General features: G+C 42.1%; 1 protein-coding gene across 1 annotated transcript in view; it reads left to right on the top strand.

The window, feature by feature from the left end:
* UBE2D2 (ubiquitin conjugating enzyme E2 D2) overlaps positions 1–13,009 on the top strand; it is a 57,553-nt gene extending 44,544 nt beyond the window's left edge. Inside the window, exons 3-7 of the mRNA XM_055143237.1 lie at positions 1–32; positions 112–189; positions 275–380; positions 7,375–7,468; positions 11,348–13,009. Of these exons, the coding sequence (XP_054999212.1) occupies positions 1–32; positions 112–189; positions 275–380; positions 7,375–7,468; positions 11,348–11,393 (356 nt within the window). The 3' untranslated portion in view covers positions 11,394–13,009. The remainder of the gene's footprint in view (positions 33–111; positions 190–274; positions 381–7,374; positions 7,469–11,347) is intronic.
* Positions 13,010–19,409: the final 6,400 nt, after the last annotated feature.

The raw sequence follows: 19,409 nt of genomic DNA, 5'->3' as shown, positions 1-19,409 counted from the left end.
TGTTCCATTGGCAGGCTACAATAATGGGGCCAGTAAGTATTCATATTTATTTCAGCATAAACAACTTATCTAACTCACTCATTTTGACACTACTTTTTTTGTTATCAACAGAATGACAGTCCCTATCAGGGTGGAGTATTTTTCTTGACAATTCATTTCCCAACAGATTATCCCTTCAAACCACCTAAGGTAATTGAGATAAGATCATTGTTTCTAGTGTGCTTTTTATATATGATAATAAGCTGATGTACAGAAGTTTTTATTTTCTCCATAGGTCGCATTTACAACAAGAATCTATCATCCAAATATTAACAGTAATGGCAGCATTTGTCTTGATATTCTACGGTCACAGTGGTCTCCAGCACTAACTATTTCAAAAGGTAATATAGATATTTGATAACAAAATTAAGAATTTATATTTGTCTTGATTATTCGTTTTTGTTAAGATTGCTCATTCGTTTTCAGAGAGACTGCAGTGATTCCCCATATTCTTGGAAAGACCTTGATCCTACTGAAAGTTGATTTTCAAATAAAGATATTCCTTAGTGATATAATAGTCTGTTCATTGTGCTATTCAAGCATAGGTTGGAGGGTAGCCTTTTGGTATGAACTTTTAATGTGGTCAGCATTTGTAGGGGGCAGGGGGTTGTTGACGATGAAACTCAGAGCCTCTTATATAGTGTTTGCTGTATCCTGAGCTAAGCCCCTGGTCCCTTTGAGTATTTTTTTATTTTATCAAGTACATTTAAAGTTGAAAACACAGGGTGTCTATTTCAGCCTTAAAAACTATGAATGGGGCTAGAATGATAGCACAGCGGGTAGGGTGTTTGCCTTGCACATGGGAGACCCAGGTTCGATTCCCAGCATCCCATATGGTCTTCTGAGCATCTCCAGGAGTAACTCCTGAGTGCAGAGCCAGAAGTAACCCCTATGCATTACTGGGTGTGACCCAAAAAGCAAAAACAACTACGAATGGAAGGGCTAAGTCTTGTACTAGAAATGAAAATTACAGCCCTTTCAGATAAATGCTTATGCTGTAAAGATTACAGTAGATTCACAAAGAACAAAGAATAGATAAACTCTGAAATATTTAGAGTTTAAGGTTTAATCATCTTTTTATCTTTAGGTTTCTTTCAGGAACAGATTCTTCTCCCCTCTTTAAATATTTTAAAAATATTTTGAGATCATAGCCACACCCTGGGGTGCTCAGGGCTTACTCATGGCTCTGTGCTCCTCAGGAACCACTTCTGATGGTGCTCAGGGGATCAGTTGTGGTGCCAGGGATCAAACCCAGGTAGGCCACATGCAAGGCAAGCACCTTCCAGCTGTACTGTTTCTCTGGCCCCCAGATCGATCGTCTTAAGATCACTGTATTTATGTTTGTTCATTTTTTTTTTTTATTTGTTTTGTGTGTGGGTGTGTGTGTGTGGTGTGAGGGCACTGAGCTTTGCTCATGTGTTTCTCTTGGCGGTGCTTGGGGGACAGTGCAGTGTCAGGGATTGAACCCCAGCCTTCTGTTTAAGCTTGTACTTGATCCCTTAAGCTATTTCTTTAGCTTGACATAAATTTGAATTTTTATCTGAGCGCTTAATCTTTATTAGTATAGTTTCAGTAGTCTGCAAATATGCAGAGTAAATTGTTGACTATCTTTTTGATAGATGCAATAGTTCTAAATAAGACCTTTTTTCCCTCAACTCTTACCTACATTCCCAACCTCCAGAATTATTTTAGTATCAGTTACGTTAGTGGGTAGTAAACAACTGTGATTTTACTTGGGTGGTTTTTGTTTTTAGGGTTTGTGTATGTGTGTGGTGGTTTTTGAGGGTTTGGGGGTTGTGTGTGTTTGTGTGTCTGTGTGTGTCTCACACCCATTGATGCTCAGAAGTTACTCCTGTTAGTGCTCAGGGGAACAGGTCAGCTGTTGTAAGGTATCAGGGAACCGGGTCAATTGTGTACAAAGCAAGTTCCTTACTGGCCATACTCTCTAGCCCCTTATTTCATTTGTTAATTTGAAATTGTATAACCCCTCTGCTTCAAATGAAATCACCAGTTGATTAAGAGTCATCAAAAGACAAATACAAAAAATAAGCCAGAGGGGCTGGAGTGATAGCACAGCGGGGAGGGCGTTTGCCTTGCACGCGGTCGACCCGGGTTCAAATCCCAGCATCCCATATGGTCCCCTGAGCACCGCCAGGGGTAATTCCTGAGTGCATGAGCCAGGAATGACCCCTGTGCATTGCCGGGTGTGACCCAAAAAGCAAAAAAAAAAAAAAGCCAGAAATAGGATACAGATTAATAAAATGAATAGCAGGCTAGAGCACATGCTTTTTGCATGCTAGGAGGGAGTCCTGGATTTGATGCACGTTGCTAATTATTCTGAGAGCATGGATCCAGGAATAGCTTCTGAGCACCATTGAGTGTGACCTCCAGTTTTTTTGTTTCGTTTTGTGTTTGTTTTTGTTTTTTTGGTTTTTGGGTCACACCCGGCGATGCACAGGGGTTACTCCTGGCTCTTCACTCAGGAATTACCCCTGGCGGTGCTCAGGGGACCATATGGGATGCTGGGATTAGAACCCGGGTCAGCCGCGTGCAAGGCAAACGCCCTACCCGCTGTGCTGTCGCTCCAGCCCCTGTTTTGTTTTGTTTTTAATGAGTGCCCCTTTTCATTTACTTTTTGTTGTTGTTTCTGGCCTCACCCAGCAATGCTCAGGGGTCATTCCTGACTTTGAGCTCTGGAATTACTCCTGGCAGTGCTTGGGGATCGTGTAGGGTGCATGCAAGGCAAGCGTCCTACCTGCCATACTATCACTCTGGCCCCGAGTACCTCTGTTTGAAAAAAAATTGTTTCTTGGTTTGGGGGCTACACCTGGCAGTGCTCAGGGTATACTTCTTGCTCTGTGCTTAGGACTCACTCCTGGTGTTGCTCAGGAGACTATCTTAGTATTGGGGATTGAAACTCGGGTCAGCTGTTGTAAGGCAAGTGCCCTACCCACTGTATTATTTCTCCAGCCTCTAAATGAGTGTTTTTTTATACTACTGAATCAATGTATCATCTTGTCTGCCAGTATGAAAATATAAGACAACACTAATATGCTTTCACCTAATGCTTTTATTTTCATTCAGTAGTGATAACACTCCAGATGATGAAAAAGCTTTGCGATGGTATTTTTTTCTGAAAACTAGAAATTACTTGTACGCCCAACAATAGAGGGAAACGTATGTGTTTTCAGATTCATTTAAAAGAGTATTAATCGTTAAAATGTTGTGCATAGTGGGAAATACCGTGAGAAAAAAAATTTGAGGGCCAGAGAAATATACTCCAGTTCGATCCCCAGCATCAATATGGTCCCCTGAGCCCCATCAGGAGTCTTTTGTGAGCACAGCTGGGTGTGGCTTAAAAAAGAAAACACTGTGTATAGAAATAAATAAATAAAGTTGGTTTGGGCTTTTGGATAGTAAGTTGTATGTGAAATATTCTGAATAGGGGCCAAAAGATAGTATAGAGGGTAAGGTAAGCCTTATACTATACAGCCAACCTAGATTCAATTTATGACACCACGTAAGCTTCCCTGAACACCAAGAGTGGTCCCTAAGCCCAGCTAGGTATGAACCAAAAACAATAAAAATTTGATGTTATAACTAATCGGTTATTAAAATTAATTTTAAAAGTAAAACTTTTAACCAGATTGATGTTTCTGGCATTCTAGGCAATACTAAAAACAACCAGAGAGTTGTATTCCTTGGGGGGGGGGGGGTGTCACACCCAGCAGTGCTCAGGGAATACTCCTGGCTCTGCACTCAGGAATTACTCGTGGTGGTGCTCAGAGACCACATGGGATGCTGGGGATTGAACCTGAGTCGGCCGTGTGCAAGGCAAACACCCTACCCGCTGTGCTATCACTCCAGCCCCGAGAGTTGTATTTTAAAGTATTGTACTGGACCAGATAGTCTAGTGTTCATATAAGTGAACTCGCCAGGGATTGATCCCTGGCATCCTGTATAGTCCCCTGAACACTGTCAAGAGTAATTCCTACATGTTGAATTGTAACTTCTGAGCATCGCTTGGTATGGCCCCAAAACAAAAATATTTTGCCAGACCAGAGATAATACAGCAGGTAAGGTGCTTGCCTTCCACATAGCTTACCCAGGTTTGATCCCCTGAATCCCACATAGTCCTCTGAGCATCTCTGGGTGTTGCCCTAAATCCAAAAAATAAAAATAAAATGCTGTGCCAAGTCTTTTTTCCAGATAGTTGCCCCTCTTTTTTGTAAGCCCACTTGCATATCAGCACTAATTATAAAAATGTTCTTAGGCCTGTTGCTATGATTTCCTGTCCTAATTGAGCTTTCTTCACCAAGTAGCAGTAGAGATACAAGTCTAGTAAGGGGACCCAGAGCAATAGAATTGTGTGTGATGTGTTGAAGACTAGAGATGTCAAGATAGTCCCCCCTCCCACCTTCTGTGCATAGTATTGAGTTTTCAGTTATTCTAAATCATAAGGGCTATTAATTTGATTTACTATGCTCTCTGGATAGCTATCTTTTAAAATAATTGCAGTACCATTTTGTAGAATTTGGTAGCATTAACAAACCAAGTTTATGTTTTAATGACTTTAAGTTGAATATATAGGCCAAACTGCTGTGAAAGGTCTGAATCCTGTATGTGGTGTTAATTTTTCTTTAAAATACAGTTTTTGGAGCCAGAGAGATAGTACAGCAGGTAAGGCAAATCCCTGGCATGTGGCAGACCCAGGTTCGATCCCCAGCATCCGCTATAGTCCCACAAACCTTGTCAGGACCAATTCCCTGAATGTAGAGCCAGGAATAAGCCCTAAGCACTACCAGTTGTGGCCCCTAAACAAACAAAAAAGCAGTTTTTGAGTGCAAAAAAATTTGACCCAAAATTCCCTTCACTTTGAATGATGTGAGAATTATACACAAAATTTAAAAGGGTTAGTTGGGTGCAGAAGTTGGCATAAGAGTTAAGGCGCTTGCTTTTCATGGCAGCTAACCCTGGTTTGAACCTCAGTACCACACATAGAAACAGGTATATTGACATAGAGCATAGAGACAGGTATAAGCCTATTTATACAGATTTTATAAGTAATATTTTACACAGCTGAATGCAACCCAGAAACCAGTTTGGGAGAGAAGGGTTGCCCGAAAGCTACTATAGGCACTTGTATGCTGTGGATCCTGGTTTGATCCCCAGCACCAAATATGGTTCCTGGAGCACTGCCATGGGTCACTCTTGAGCATAGAGCAAAGAATAGCCTGAGCACCTCAGTTGTGTTGGCCCCAACCCCTCACAGTAAATTAAGAGGAAGCAATAAGTATGTCACTTGATTGTATTTTAAACAATTCAGAATTGAATTTAAGACACACCAATGAGGGGTTGGAGCGATAGCACAGCGGATAGGGCATTTGCCTTGCATGCAGCCAACCCAGGTTCAATTCCCAATATCCCATATCGTCCCCCAAGCACCGCCAGGAGTAATTTCTGAGTGCATGAGCCAGGGAACCCCTGTGTATGGCCGGGTATGACCCAAAAAGCAAAAAATTAAAATAAAAAAGACACCACTGAGGGCTGGAGCGATAGCACAGCGGGTAGGGCGTTTGCCTTGCACGCGGCCGACCCGGGTTCGAATCCCAGCATCCCATATGGTCCCCTGAGCACCGCCAGGAGTAATTCCTGAGTGTAGAACCAGGAGTAACCCCTGTGCATTGCCCGGTGTGACTCAAAAAGCAAAAAAAAAAAAAAAAGACACCACTGAAAGCCAGTATTTACTGACGAAGGTTGTATAATTTTATAGATCAGAATTTTCTAAGACTAGAACTAAGTAGTGAGTTGAGGTTCAATAAGCACCACTACATCTTTCTTTTTTGGGAAGAAAGTCAGAAACACTAGTACTTCTCCTTTTTCATTTTGGGCAAGGGACAGGGGGTGGGGGTGTGTTTTTTTTTGCCACACCCAGAGTGCTTAGGGAACCATGTAAGGGGATCCAACTGGGGTTCAAGGCAGGCATCTTAACCCTTTGTCCAGCCCCAGAAACACTACTTTTTTTTTCCAGAATAATTAGAAGACTAAGAAAAGTAAATTTGTACCAGATACTAATTTTAGGTGATGAATCAGTTGTACTCTTACCAATTTGATAGGCTAGAAAAAGTTTCTCTTTTCTATAGTCAATACTTTTATGAACATTCAAATATATATAACTCCCTGTTGTCATTTCCAGGAAATACTGAACTCTTTCCTAATTGCTGTTAGAATGTTCTGTGCTTGAAGAGGGCATCAGGTGATTCACCTGACAATGGGAAGAGAAGATGTTTTGGGAATGCCATCTGCCAGAATTGTGGGCAACAGGAATGAAGAGTCAGAAAACATCTTTCCTGATGTTTTTTATTTTCCATATACTCTTAAGGCAAGGAAATAGCTTTTTTGTTAATCTGAATGATAAAGGGCATGTAAATTTTAAAAAAAAAACTCTCAAAGGCCCTTGATCTCTATAGAATAGATTTGCTAGGAAAATGAATGAATTCTTTTCCTGCTGAATTTGATGTTTTGGGAGTAAAGTTGGCTAAGAGTTATTGTCTCTTGCTATAGAACATTAGAATGAAATGAGATGGTTCTGTTAACATCAGAAATATTGGAACTTAGTATGTCAGAAGCCATTGGACTTAATTCTTGTCCTTGACCTCTTTGTGTTCAATAAGGAAATAAGCTAACAGATGTAAACAGGGGATGTTATACTATTTAGATTTGTTTGGTGTGTTCCAGATGTCAGTAAGAAGATGGCTTATATGAGATTGTAAGTCATCACCGAAAAAAATTTGAGACTTTAATAGAATCATTTTGTATTATTGTTAAGCTTGGTCAGCCCTGTGTGGCACTACTTACTGACCAGTATGTTCTTAGATTTAGTTGTTTTTAACTAAATGGAACAAATTCATTGCATCTGAAAATAGTACCTGCATTGGGAATGCAGTGGCTATTAGATTTCCTGGTTGTCATCCATTAGTATGGTTGTTCTTGGAATTTTGAAAGCCATTTATCCCTGAACATGGGCTTCTAAAAATTAATAACGAGGATTTAGAAGACCTTAATTCTATCCGTTGTAATTACTCACTAGCTATGGACATCGGGCAAGTAAATCTCACCAACCTTGGCCAATTTCTTTAAGTGTTCAGACATAGAGAAATCTTAGATCTTTGATTACTATTGCTTTAAAATGAGGTAGCGTTTATAAAACTGCTAGGTAATACAATATTAATAAATTAGAATTTTCTCCTGTATTGGTATATTATGCTTTTCAACTCTGCTGTTACCTTCAACTAATTGATAGTTTTTTGGTTCTTTTGTTGTTTTTCATTCTAGTACTCTTGTCCATCTGTTCTCTGTTGTGTGATCCCAATCCAGATGATCCTTTAGTGCCTGAGATTGCTCGGATCTACAAAACAGATAGAGAAAAGTAAGTATGACCTACAGACTGAAAAGTATCTGGTGAAGTAGACATATTTGTACCTCAAATCTTAACTAAGGACTGAGTATGGATTGGATATTGTAAATTAAGTCCTAATATATTTCTTTTGGCGGGGGTAGGAGGGGCTTTTGGGGACACATTGGCTCTACTCAGTGGTTACTCCTGAATCTGTGCTCAGAGATCACTCCTGGTGGGACTCAGGACCATATGAGATACCATGGATCAAACCTGGTTTCCCTTCATGCAAGGCAAGCCCCCTGCCTGTTCTGCTATCTCTCTGACTCCCACCTAACATATTTCTGTGGAGATAGGAATATTTGCATTGAGTATCATCTTCACAAGGTGATACTGATCTTATCTGTAATAATTTCATGACTTCTACTTCTAGAAAAGCTCTTCTAGTATTGAGTGCAATAGCAGATCCCTATAAATTAATGTGGAAATAGATTTGATTTTTGTTGTAGGGTTTAAGGGTATTTGGGGTCAGTGGGACTGTATTCCAGCAGTGTTCAGGGTCCATTTCTGACTCTACCTAGTGGTCATTCCTGGTGCTGCTCAAAGAACCATATGCTGTGCCAGGAATTGGACCCAGAACTCTTGCATGCACGCAAAGCATGAGCTCCAACTTTAGGATTTTAGAATTAAGCAATAAAATTGTTGTGTCATTGGTTTTGGGGCCACACCCACACCCAGTAGCGATCAGCACTTAGTCCTGGCTCTGCTCTCAGACTAAGGGGTGAGGGTGGGGATGACAGATAGTAGGTGGTGCCAGGCAGACCTATTGTCTGCCACATACCTTAACCCTTTATATTACCTCTCCTGCTCAAACCTATGAGTTAGTGAAGAACAATCAGGATATCAGAAGTGATAGTAGTTGAAAGTATTCTAATCTCCTTATGTCATTCAGTAGATTTTAGGAGAAAACGGGAGAGAGTAGGGGTGTGTTTTGGGTTTTTGTTTGTTTATATCTTTTTGCGAAGTAGCACAGCGGGTAGGGTGTTTGCCTTACACATGACCAACCCGGGTTTGATTCCTCCATCCCTCTCGGAGAGCCTGGCAAGCTACCCATGGCGTATTCGAAATGCCAAAAACAGTAACAAGTCTCAGAATGGAGGTGTTACTGGCGCCCGCTCAAGCAAATTGATGAACAATGGGACAACAGTGCTACAGTGCTGTTTTTGCATTATATCCACAGTGCTCAAAGGACCATATGGTACCTAAAATCAAACTTGATCCATCCCCTACACACAAAACATACTCTCCAATCTGTTGAAAAACTCCTCTGGCCCAAGAGAGTAGATAACTTTTTTGTTGTTTTTGGCCAACTTTTCGTTGCTCAGAGCTTACGCTTGGCTCTGCACTCAGGAATCACTTCTGGTAGGACCACGGGGACCACTTGTGGTGCCAGGAGTCGAACCTAATCAACCACATGTGAGGCAGTCTCCCAACCCGCTGTACTATCTATCACTCTGGTCCAAGTCAGTAATTTTTAAGTTAAAATATAAGGAACCGGGCTAGAGCCATAGTACAGAGGTGAGGTGCTTACCTTGTAACACTAGTCAGTCTGAGTTCAATCCCCATTACCACATATAGTCCCCACGTCTCCCGCCAGGAGTAATCTTGAGCTCAACTGGGTATAGTGCCCCTCCCCAAATGTGTGTGATTAAGGAACTAATTTGAATTACGTTGAATTTAGAATATAAATAATATAAACATGACCTATTTAAATGGGATTAGAGGAGTCAGGGAGCTAGTACAGGGTTTCGGGCACATGCAGGTTATGCATCCAACCAAGGTTCACTCTCCAGATAAACATGGCCTCCAGACATTTTGAGGTTTCTCCCTGGGGATCCCCACCACCATTGGAAGTGGCCCCACAGGATCTAAGCAGTGCCTTGTCATTGGGCTCTGACACTGAAATGCCAGCCCAGTTGGCTGAGGATTACCGAGAGTGGCCCCTACCCTCTGAACATTGCTTGAGAGGCCTAGAAAAATAAAATGGTATTATACCAGGAATGAGGGAATTTTAAAAGTCGTTTACTCAGTTTAATTTTGATTGTGTTTAAATCTGGCTAAAGTAATAACTAGATTTCTGACTGTATTTGGGAAAATTAGAACATGCTTTTTCTATTTGTGAACTTACTCCATTTTTAAAATTCTGTTATTTATAAAGGGGCTTTCCAATTGGCACTCAGGGAGTACAGTGCCATATTAGCATTTCTCAGCTAACCAAGTTGGTTCAGTACATGGGCCTGTGATTGTGATACTGCTTAGTCCCTGTGTTGCTAGGGATACTTGAGCCACCCTGGTGGTATTCAGGGACCTCTAGGGCTGCTCTCAGCAATGATTAGGGGACCGTGTGGTGCCAGACATCAAACCCTGGTACACTATATGCTAGCCTTACTCCCTAACTTCAGTATCATCTCCCAGCCCGTAAAAGATTTTTTTTTCCCCTTTGTGGTTTGTTTTGTTTTGTTTTTTAAGTTAAAATTTTGTTTTAATATGTGAGCTATTTGGGCTGGAAAGATAATATTGTTTAATATGTGGGAAATGGGGGACTGGAGAGATCGTACGGTGGGTAAAGTGCTTGCCTTGCAGGTAGCAGATCCTGGTTTGATCTTCAGCACCCCATATGGTCTCCTGTGCACTTAGTCCCTGAGTGCGGAGCCGGGAATAAGCTCAGCACTGTTGGGTATGGGCCTACTCCCCCCAAAAAATAATATTGTTAATATGGAAAATATTATTATTATGGGCATGAGTACCTACTTTAGGCATTTTTCCAAGTTTATATGGTGTTATATTCAGCGGAACTATTTTTTTTCCTTTGGCTTTTTGGATCACACCTGGTAATGCTCAGGGGTTACTCCCTGGCTCTGCACTCAGTAATGACTCCTGGCGGTGCTCTGGGGATCATATAGGATGCCAGGCATTGAACCCAGATCGGCTGTGTGCAAGGCAAACGCCCTCTCCACTGTGCATCGCTCTGGCCCCTCAGCAGAACTTCTTAAATTTCCTTTTAGATGCACAATATTTTCTTTGCTTCTTTTAAACAGACTGAAGAATGGACCCATTTATTTTTATTTAACCCATTTATTATAGCAACTGAATTGTTAAGTTCTACAAAACCAGATTTTTTTTTTGATAGAGACAAAGGAATCTATTATGCCAACTTAACTATTAGTATATAATTTTTTTTTCTTTTTGGGGTCACACCTGGCGATGCACAGGGGTTACTCCTGGCTTTGCATTCAGGAATTACTCCTGGGGGTGCTCAGGGGACCATATGGGATGCTGGGAATTGAACCTGGGTTGGCCGCGTGCAAGGGAAACGCCCTACCCGCTGTGCTATCACTCCAGCCCCAGTATATAATTTTAAGAGTCGTGAAATACATAATTACATACTTTAAAAATTCCAAAGTCAGAAAGATAGTACAGTAGGTAGAGTGTTTGCCTTGTACACACCCAAACGGCTTCAATCTCTGGCCCCACATTTTGTCCCCTGAGTCCCACCAGGAGTAAGCCTGGAGCACAGCTGGGTATGGCCCAAAAACAGAAAAAGAATTCCACATAAGTGAATTAAGGACTGATGATCACTTTTAGAACTCAGTTGAAAAAGCATACCCTATTATATGCCAGTGACTAGCAAAATTTAATCAGGATTCTCTGCTAGTAGCATTTACAAGATTCATATTGGTTTTATATCTTGAGACTTTCTCCATTATTATTGAATATTTATTAGAAATTGGGAGTAAAAAGAGAACTTGAATGTACTTGAGTTTTTCCACCCAAGTTACAAGATAGGATAATGAATGAAATCTGTTGTTTGACTTCTCACCTGTTAAGCCAAGCTTCTCTTTGTGTGTACAGGTACAACAGAATAGCTCGGGAATGGACTCAGAAGTATGCGATGTAATTAAAGAAATTATTGGATAACCTCTACAAATAAAAGATAGGGGAACTCTGAAAGAGAAAGTCCTTTTGATTTCCATTTGACTGCTTTCTATGAGCCCACGCCTCATCTTCCCCCGTGCACATGTTTACCTGATACAGCAGTGCTGCGTGTTGTACATACTCGGAACAACAAACTAGAAATACTGTACTTCTGTACCAACATTGCCTCCTAGCAGAGAAATGTGTGTGTGACAAGCCAGTTCTCCAAACCTAACCTAGGTGTGAGATTAAAAGCGTTCCTTAATGATTTAAGCTTGGAAAATGGCAAGGTGAGGGGTGGTGGGTATGGTGTGTGCTCAAATGGGGAAGAAAAGCTCCACTGACCTATAGGAGAGTGTGTTTAAGTGGAATGTTTAAACAGTTAAGAAAAGCAAAGTAAAGAACACAAAGCTGTGTCTGTATTCATTTTATTTGAAGGACCTGTGTCTTAGGTGAAAGTATGACCAAACAGATAAAACTCCACCCGCATCCTGTATTTTAAGGTCTAAGTTTAACTGGTCCACATTTAAATGGATTGGAGCTATTAGTACATAAAGTGTGATGGACTTGGTTCCCAACTATTTTACATCTCCCTACCCTTCTACTTTCATCCTTTCAGCCCCTCTTTCTCTTTTCCATATTCTTTGGTTTGTATGTGGTTTCTCATTTAATACATAGCTAATAGCTCTTATTTTTCTTATGTTTTTAACTGCTTAGGTCTATCTGGATGTAAGGGTAAAAATTCATTTGATGGAAATACTTGTGTATATTTAAAGACCCAATTGCTCCTCTGGAGCTTGTACGTTCAAGAATGATTAATCTGTGTAATAAACTGATTACTACAGTCATTACATATAATTTTGTGTGAATAGGCTTTTTGATTTTTAAAACTTTGATTAGCTAAGTTAGTGGTAGATGTTCCCCACCCAAAATGTTTTTATTTCTATTGGTTTCATTTCAAAATCATGAAACAATTCCAGTTTACATAGCAAAAATGAGTATTTTGAGAGTAATTTTACTGAACATGATAAGCTTAAAAACATTTCTATGAAACTTATATGTGCAGTATTCCAGGAACATGACTGTTAACTTAAATAAGAAATTTGCTTTATTAATGAAACTGAGCTGCATTTCACGAAAACCTTGTGACATTCCCTTGGTACATAGGACATAAAACACAAAGGCATTGCTATTTGGTAAGTTAAGCTTCTGTGATTGTGATTGTACAAAAACAGCATTGACCAAACCCGGGAAACATGAGCACAATCTTGTATTGGAGAGTCTACATAATTACTTTGCACTAACATTTGCAGGATGTTCATCCAATTTTAAATTGTACTGTATGTGGCTTTTTGAACTCTTCCCTTGACTCTAGTAAAATGTAGTGTATAACATGTAAACAACTGTGTTTGCCAGAAACCGTTCATGTGAACTAGGCAAGTTACCCTTTTTTTTCCCTCCTCCTAATCTGATTGTAAACCAGGCCAGCCTGAAGGCCATAGCAGATGCTCTCTAGCCATCAGGTTCTTTTGAATGCATCTTTACACTCTTGCACAAAAATCGAGGAATAAATGTCCACTGCTTTTGGTTTTAAACTTGTTTAACTTGTCTTAATCTCTCAGTGTTAACACTCCTTCATCCATAACGTAAGTGTGATGTGACTTGTAACCTCTTAAAGTTATTTGTTGTAGTTTCTGGCTACTGGGTAGCATTTCTACCATCTTTGACTTGGCTAAGAAAGTTTGACTGGTTAAAGTGTGGGAAAAGGAAAGTTGAAGTCAGAATCACCTGTGTTATGACCAGAAATCACCTGCATTTTTTGTATATGTGGACAGGTGGGAATTCATCGACTTTTTACTTGCTATTAACTATACTGTTGGCTATGGGTCAGTTGCACATATCCTGAAAGCCTATTCTATAATTGTCATCTTAGAGTATAGCCAGCTTATTTCCATTTAATAGGTCATAATGTAAGTATTTTCACTAGAGTTCTTAGGTAACTTGTAAGTAGAAATAAAAGCCACCATCTTTGTTTGCCCAGGTACCAAATGAAGGGTTTAGGTAGTCACAAACATTATGCTCTTAAATGCAGTTCCGTGTTGCTCATTTGAGTGTGGAGCTTATTCGGTCCAGTGTGCATACTTGTGCTTTGGCCAGAGTGAAGTATTAGTGAGAACCACCTTGCTGCTCATAAAAAAAAGTGTTTCACTCAGGATGGTTCCAAGTTGGTGTTGCATTACTTTTCTGGCACAGACTTGATCACACGCGGAAGCTAGTTTGCAGTAACTTTGTTTATGGTTGTGAGACTGCTTAGTTTTGCTTTTGCTTCTTGGTAAAACTATACTTTCAGATATTTGCATGCTCTGTTATTTGCCAGTGGTAAAAGATAGCATTGTCTCACTAGCTTCAAGACTTTGGGTAGTATATAGACTTGGCTGTAGAGCTGATGAAGCAGGGAGCAGCCAAGAGGTCTGTAGAGGCGAATATGGCAGAGGGACATATGTTCTCTGCACTGACCTAGAAATACAGGCATTTCTTTTATACTTTGAATTGCTACAATATTCCACTTTTTGAGTCATTCTTTTTTGCCTCAATAAGCTATTTTGAGCCCTTGGTAGATTGTGAGGAGAATTGAATTATTTCTAAATTACAGTTGGAATGCCTATAAATTGTCTCTTGTCTGCAATTAAGGTGAAGCTCTGACTTTTGTCTCAATGTGCTAGATGATACCACTCCTACCTAACATCTAGTGACTGGGATTTAATAGAACTTTCTTCAGTTCCTGGATCTTCTGAATTAGGAACACAGCTTTCCTTTCCCTACTCGGGAATAAGTATCTTTATGTAACCTCTGCAGAATATTGTCATTACAGTTAAGGACCCATCTCTTTTCGATTCCTTAGTGTAACACTTTATTTCAAGTGTGGGTGTGATGTTATTTAAAAAAGAGCTTTTTATAAAAATAACTGCAAGGACCAGAGAGGTAGCCTAAGGGCTGAGCATATTGTTTTATGTGGGAGACCTGGTTCAGTTTTCAGGACTGCATGGTTCCCTGAGCACTGCATGGTGTAACCCCAAAACGAAACCTGCGGGTATAGTAAACTTTTTTTTTGGTTTGTTTTTGGGCTTTACCCAGCATTGCTCAGGGCTTACTTCTTTTTTTTTTATTATTTTAAAAAATTTTTTATTGAGTCACCATGTGGAAAGTTACAAAGTTTTCAGGTTTAAGTCTCAGTTATACAATGCTCGAACACTTCACCAGTGCACATATTCCACCACCAAGACTGGGATCATTCCCAGGGATCACTCCATTTGTGGATTAGGCACATACAAGACAGGTGCCCTACACTGTACTGTCTCTGGTCCCGAAGATAACAACCATATAAACTACACATACACACCTAAGTAGTTAAAATAGACCAACTTTTTTTTTGGTCACACCCAGCAGTGCACAGGGGTTACTCCTGGCTCTGCACTCAGAAATTACTCCTGGCGGTGCTCAGGGGAATATGGGATGCTGGGAATCGAACCCGGGTTGACCACATGCAAGGCAAATGCCCTACCCACTGTGCTATCGTTCCAGTCCCCCCCAAAAATAGACCAACTTTTGAGACATTTGTGAAACATTCTCTACTTCATTGCATGCTTAGAAATGTGAGATCTGACTCATGTATTATTTTGTTAGGGTTAATAGTCATAAATACATTCTCTTATTGTCTGTAGGAAAATGGGCCAGAGAAAGAGTACAGCACGCTTTCCTTGCATGTGGCCAACCTGGAATTGATCCTTGGCACCCCATAGGGTCCCCCTATACCTGCCAGGAATGATCCCTGAGTGCAGAGCCATGAGTAAGCCCTTAGCAGTACTGGGTGAGGCCCAAAAACAAACCAAAAAATTAGAAATGAGTGGGAAAGCACAAAGCATTTAAGGCTTTAGACTTTGGGGGCCAGAGATGGTCCAGTGGGTCAAGTGCATACCTTGCACAGAACCAGCTAGTTCTGAGCACTGGCAGGTGTGAACAGAAATAAGGCTTTAGACTTAAGGTAGCTGCATTGTATAACAAATCACCAGCCAGCTTTTCCCTTTCTCTGAGTGCTCTTAAACAGCTTGGGGTAGTCACACGTTTTTGAAGGAAAGGGCGATCAACCATCAGGGATAACTTTGGGTGGCAGTCTTTGTGTGACCAGGGACTAAACTCAGGACCTCCAAATGCAAGACATGCACTCAGACCTGTAAGCGATCTCCCTGACCCAAACAATTTTGTGAACAGTGATCATTTTTCATCTTTTGATTATTTGTGGAGCTGTACTTGCAGAGGCAAAGAGTGATCTCTCTCAACAGATGTAAATTTTAAGTTTATTACTATTCTAGCACCAAGACAATAGGCTTAGTAGGTTTCCACTGAGTGGGAGTTCTCTCCCCCCATCTTCCCACCCCCTATCCTGTGTGAGTTGTTATTGGTATAATTTGTATTTTACAGGGAGGGACTCCTGATAGCCTCATAGCCTAGCAGATACTTTGAAAATAAGTGGTTGATCACCTTTGGAAAGTTCAAGAAGCATCAACTGAGTGTTCCAGACCACACTTTCCGTGACTATTGTCCAGGAAAGAATAGCACTGGTTTTGGTGAACATTTCTTGCTCCTTTTCGGACTTTTTCCTTACTAAGGATTGAGATTCTACAACTGTCATTTTCCCAGGCACCTCTCCTTTTGAGCCAGTTTTCTATTTGAATTTCCTCCTAAATACTTTAAAATCACGAATTTTCTTTTAAACACAGATTTACAGTACTATAAAATTTCAAAAGTAATTCACACTTTTTTTTTCTTTTGGTGGGGCCCACACCTTACAGTGCTCAAGGCTCCTGGCTCTGCATTCTGGGATAACTTGTAACAAGACTCATACTAGGACTCCCTGTCTGGTATCAGGGATCAAACCCTGGTCATCTGTATGCAGGTAAGCACTTTGCCTGCTGTACTATCTCCAGCCCCATCTCACATTTCTAAATATGAGCTCTGCACCCACCACCAAAGCTCTAGTGTATCACACTATGAAAGTCCTAACTTGGAGCTGGGAAGATAGTACAGCAGGCAGGGTACTCACTTGCCTTGCTCCTGGCTAATCCAAGTTCAGCTAACCCAGACCATTGCATATGGTCCCAGCCAGTTGTGGCCTTAAAAAAACAAAATTTTTAACTCTTTTGTTTGTTTGTTTTTTCTTTTTGGGTCACACCTGGGATGTACAGGGGTTACTCCTGGCTCTGCACTCAGGAATTACTCCTGGCGGTGCTCAGGGGACCATATGGGATGCTGGGAATCGAACCCGGGTCAGCTGTGTGCAAGGCAAACGCCCTACCTGCTGTGCTATTGCTCCAGCCCCAAAATTTTTAACTCTTTGTCCTTAGTACAGGAGTAAAAGTATGTGCCTCGCATGCCATTGGACCCAGTTTAATCCCCAGCACCATGAGATCTCCCAAGTTCAGCCATCTGTGGCTCTGTGGGCAGACCCCTGAGCACTGCCAGGATAGCCAGCATAATCTCTAGCACCAGAGGGCCTGAGGAGTACCACCTTATTGCCCACATCCTCAGGCACTTGGGTTGAACCACCAACCACCAGACCACTTGGCCAAGAATTGCAGGGGTGGGTCTTCCTGCCTCCATAACCTCTTTTTTGTTTTGTTTTGTTTTGGTTTTGGGTCACACCTGGCGATGCACAGGGGTTACTCTTGGCTCTGCACTCAGGAATTACTCCTGGCGGTGCTCAGGGGACCATATGGGATGCTGGGATTTGAACCCGGGTCGGCCTCGTGCAAGGCAAACGCCCTACCCGCTAATGCTACCACTCCAGCCCCTCCATAACCTCTTGAATAGTATATTCCTGCCCAAAACTATAGTACCTCTAGAGAGAGTACAGTACTGCTGACCTACCCAAATTGCCAGATTTTTGCACTTTGAGACTTACACAGATTTCCTGACTTGAGGTTGTGGAGAAAGCACATACACCATCTAACACTTGGACTCCAGAGCCAGCACATCTTCTCATGGGTGTAAGAGCATAGGAGGGTGTTGCCAGACTGAGGTTGATGTTCCTGAGAGTGAGTTAAAAAGGAAAGGATTTTAGGAGTGTTGCAGGATCAGGGAGATGCAGAATTCCTTTGAAATGTCTCTTTTATCCCTCTGTCCTTGGGTTCATCACTGCTTTCCTTTCCCTGGCCACATCTTAGCTTTAGGTGACGGGTGGATGGGTTTAATTTTCTGTGTCCACACATGGAGGAGATGACTGGAGTTACATGTCTGTGTGTATACCCTGGCGGAGCAAGCTCGTCTGAGTCGGCTAGTGCCCGAGTGGCCAGCAGAGGGCAGTGGTGACACACAACTGGAACTGCCATGAGGCTGGTGGTCAGTAAATCTGCTTGGACAGAACCTGAGTAGGGCTTTTGTTGGGGTGGGAAGGCTTATTTGGATTGGGTTTTGTTCAGGTTTGTCTTCAGCCAGATAAGTAATGCATTACTAAGTCAGATTCCATCTTAACCTTAATCATGATCAGGGAATGAACATATTTTTCTGACCCAGGACCTGCCGAAGTGTCAAGCCCCTGCTCCCCTCTCCCCCTTTCCACTCAGATAGGACCCTAGTAGCCATATCCCAGTTGTAGACAGGTTAGTAGGGTCCGGGTCAGGGCCTTTGCCCACCTGGCAGCAGGTTGCATGGGGGGGCAAAGGGCTATCTTTTATGTAAACAAGCTCTCATTTCTAGCCATGCACTCGACCTGGTGCCCACTGTTTCTTTGGAAGCAGCAGCAATTTCATGCACCGAGCCCTGGCAGGAGAAAGGGGGCACAAAATCAAGCTCCTAGCTGCAGTACAAGAACAGGGCAATAAAACGGGCTTAGGCTTCCCAGAGTAGAGCCAGCAGCCTGGTCCCCAGAATGCCTTGCTTTCCCCCAGGCCTCCCCCTGGGGCTGGTTATCTGACTGCAGCAGGAGGAATGTGTGCTTGGAATAGGGAAGGGGGGTGGTGGGTCAGGGTCAGGGCGGAAACCTGGGAATGTGGACTCCCTGCATGCTCTGTCCTTGTTGGAGGGAGGGAGCCATGAAGAATGTAGCTGACAGGCCCCAGGCGTGGGAGACTGTAGACCCGCCTGTGTGTGTCTGTGCTGGCGGGAGTACCATGTGTGCAGGAACTTGTGAGTTGTGAGCACGAACATTCCTTAGTGTTTATGCATATGGGTGTGAGCCCAAGCTGTGTGTGTGCATAGTCTGAGGAACTGAAGTCAAATCTGAGTTTGAATCTCAGACACATGTGTTCAGTTGTCTGTTTAGGGCAACTAATTTTATCTTCCCTTTCCCTCGTTTTGAAAATAGGCACTTGGCCCGCAGCCTGACCCATGGGCAGAGCTCGTAGACATGGCCTTATCAAATAAAGGGCTGTGGATTCAGGGAGGTGGGCGTGACAGCAAGATCTCTTTCTCGGGTTTATGTACAATTAGTTGGTTTCCTCTTGAAGTAAGACCAGTTCCTGGGATACCTGTAGACTTGGGGGAGACTGTCTTGGCCCCTTTGATACCTTTGTTCACCAACCTAGTTGGCAAGGCTTTTACTAATATGCTCACAAGGTGATAGGTATTTGGATAGACACGCATAAGTAGCTTGAATGTTCCTGTGTAGGGCCTCTGCCCATTTGCTGCTTTCGTGCCCAAGAGGAGAGTCCAGTAACCCCTTGTGATAAAAAGTCGGGGTGGGGGTGTGTGGAGATTCTGGATTCTTACACGGGTGTTTCCCAGTTCTCCTAAGGAGGGGTGCCAGGCAGAAAGATCGTGCAGTGGGCAGGATGTTTGCCTTGCACATGGCCAACTGAGGTTCTGTCCCAGGTACCCCTTATGGTCCCTTGAGCACCACCAGGAGTGAGCCTGAGCACAGCAGGATGTGTTTTTTTTTTTTTTTTTAAATAGAACAGGAGCGTAGTTGGGTGGGTATAGCTCTTTCCACATCGCAAGATTCCTG

This window comes from Sorex araneus, chromosome 6 (assembly GCF_027595985.1).
Source record: "Sorex araneus isolate mSorAra2 chromosome 6, mSorAra2.pri, whole genome shotgun sequence".
Taxonomy (NCBI): domain Eukaryota; kingdom Metazoa; phylum Chordata; class Mammalia; order Eulipotyphla; family Soricidae; genus Sorex; species Sorex araneus.
The sequence above is the reverse complement of the archived record's forward strand: the minus strand, read 5'-3'. Positions and strand labels throughout refer to the sequence as shown.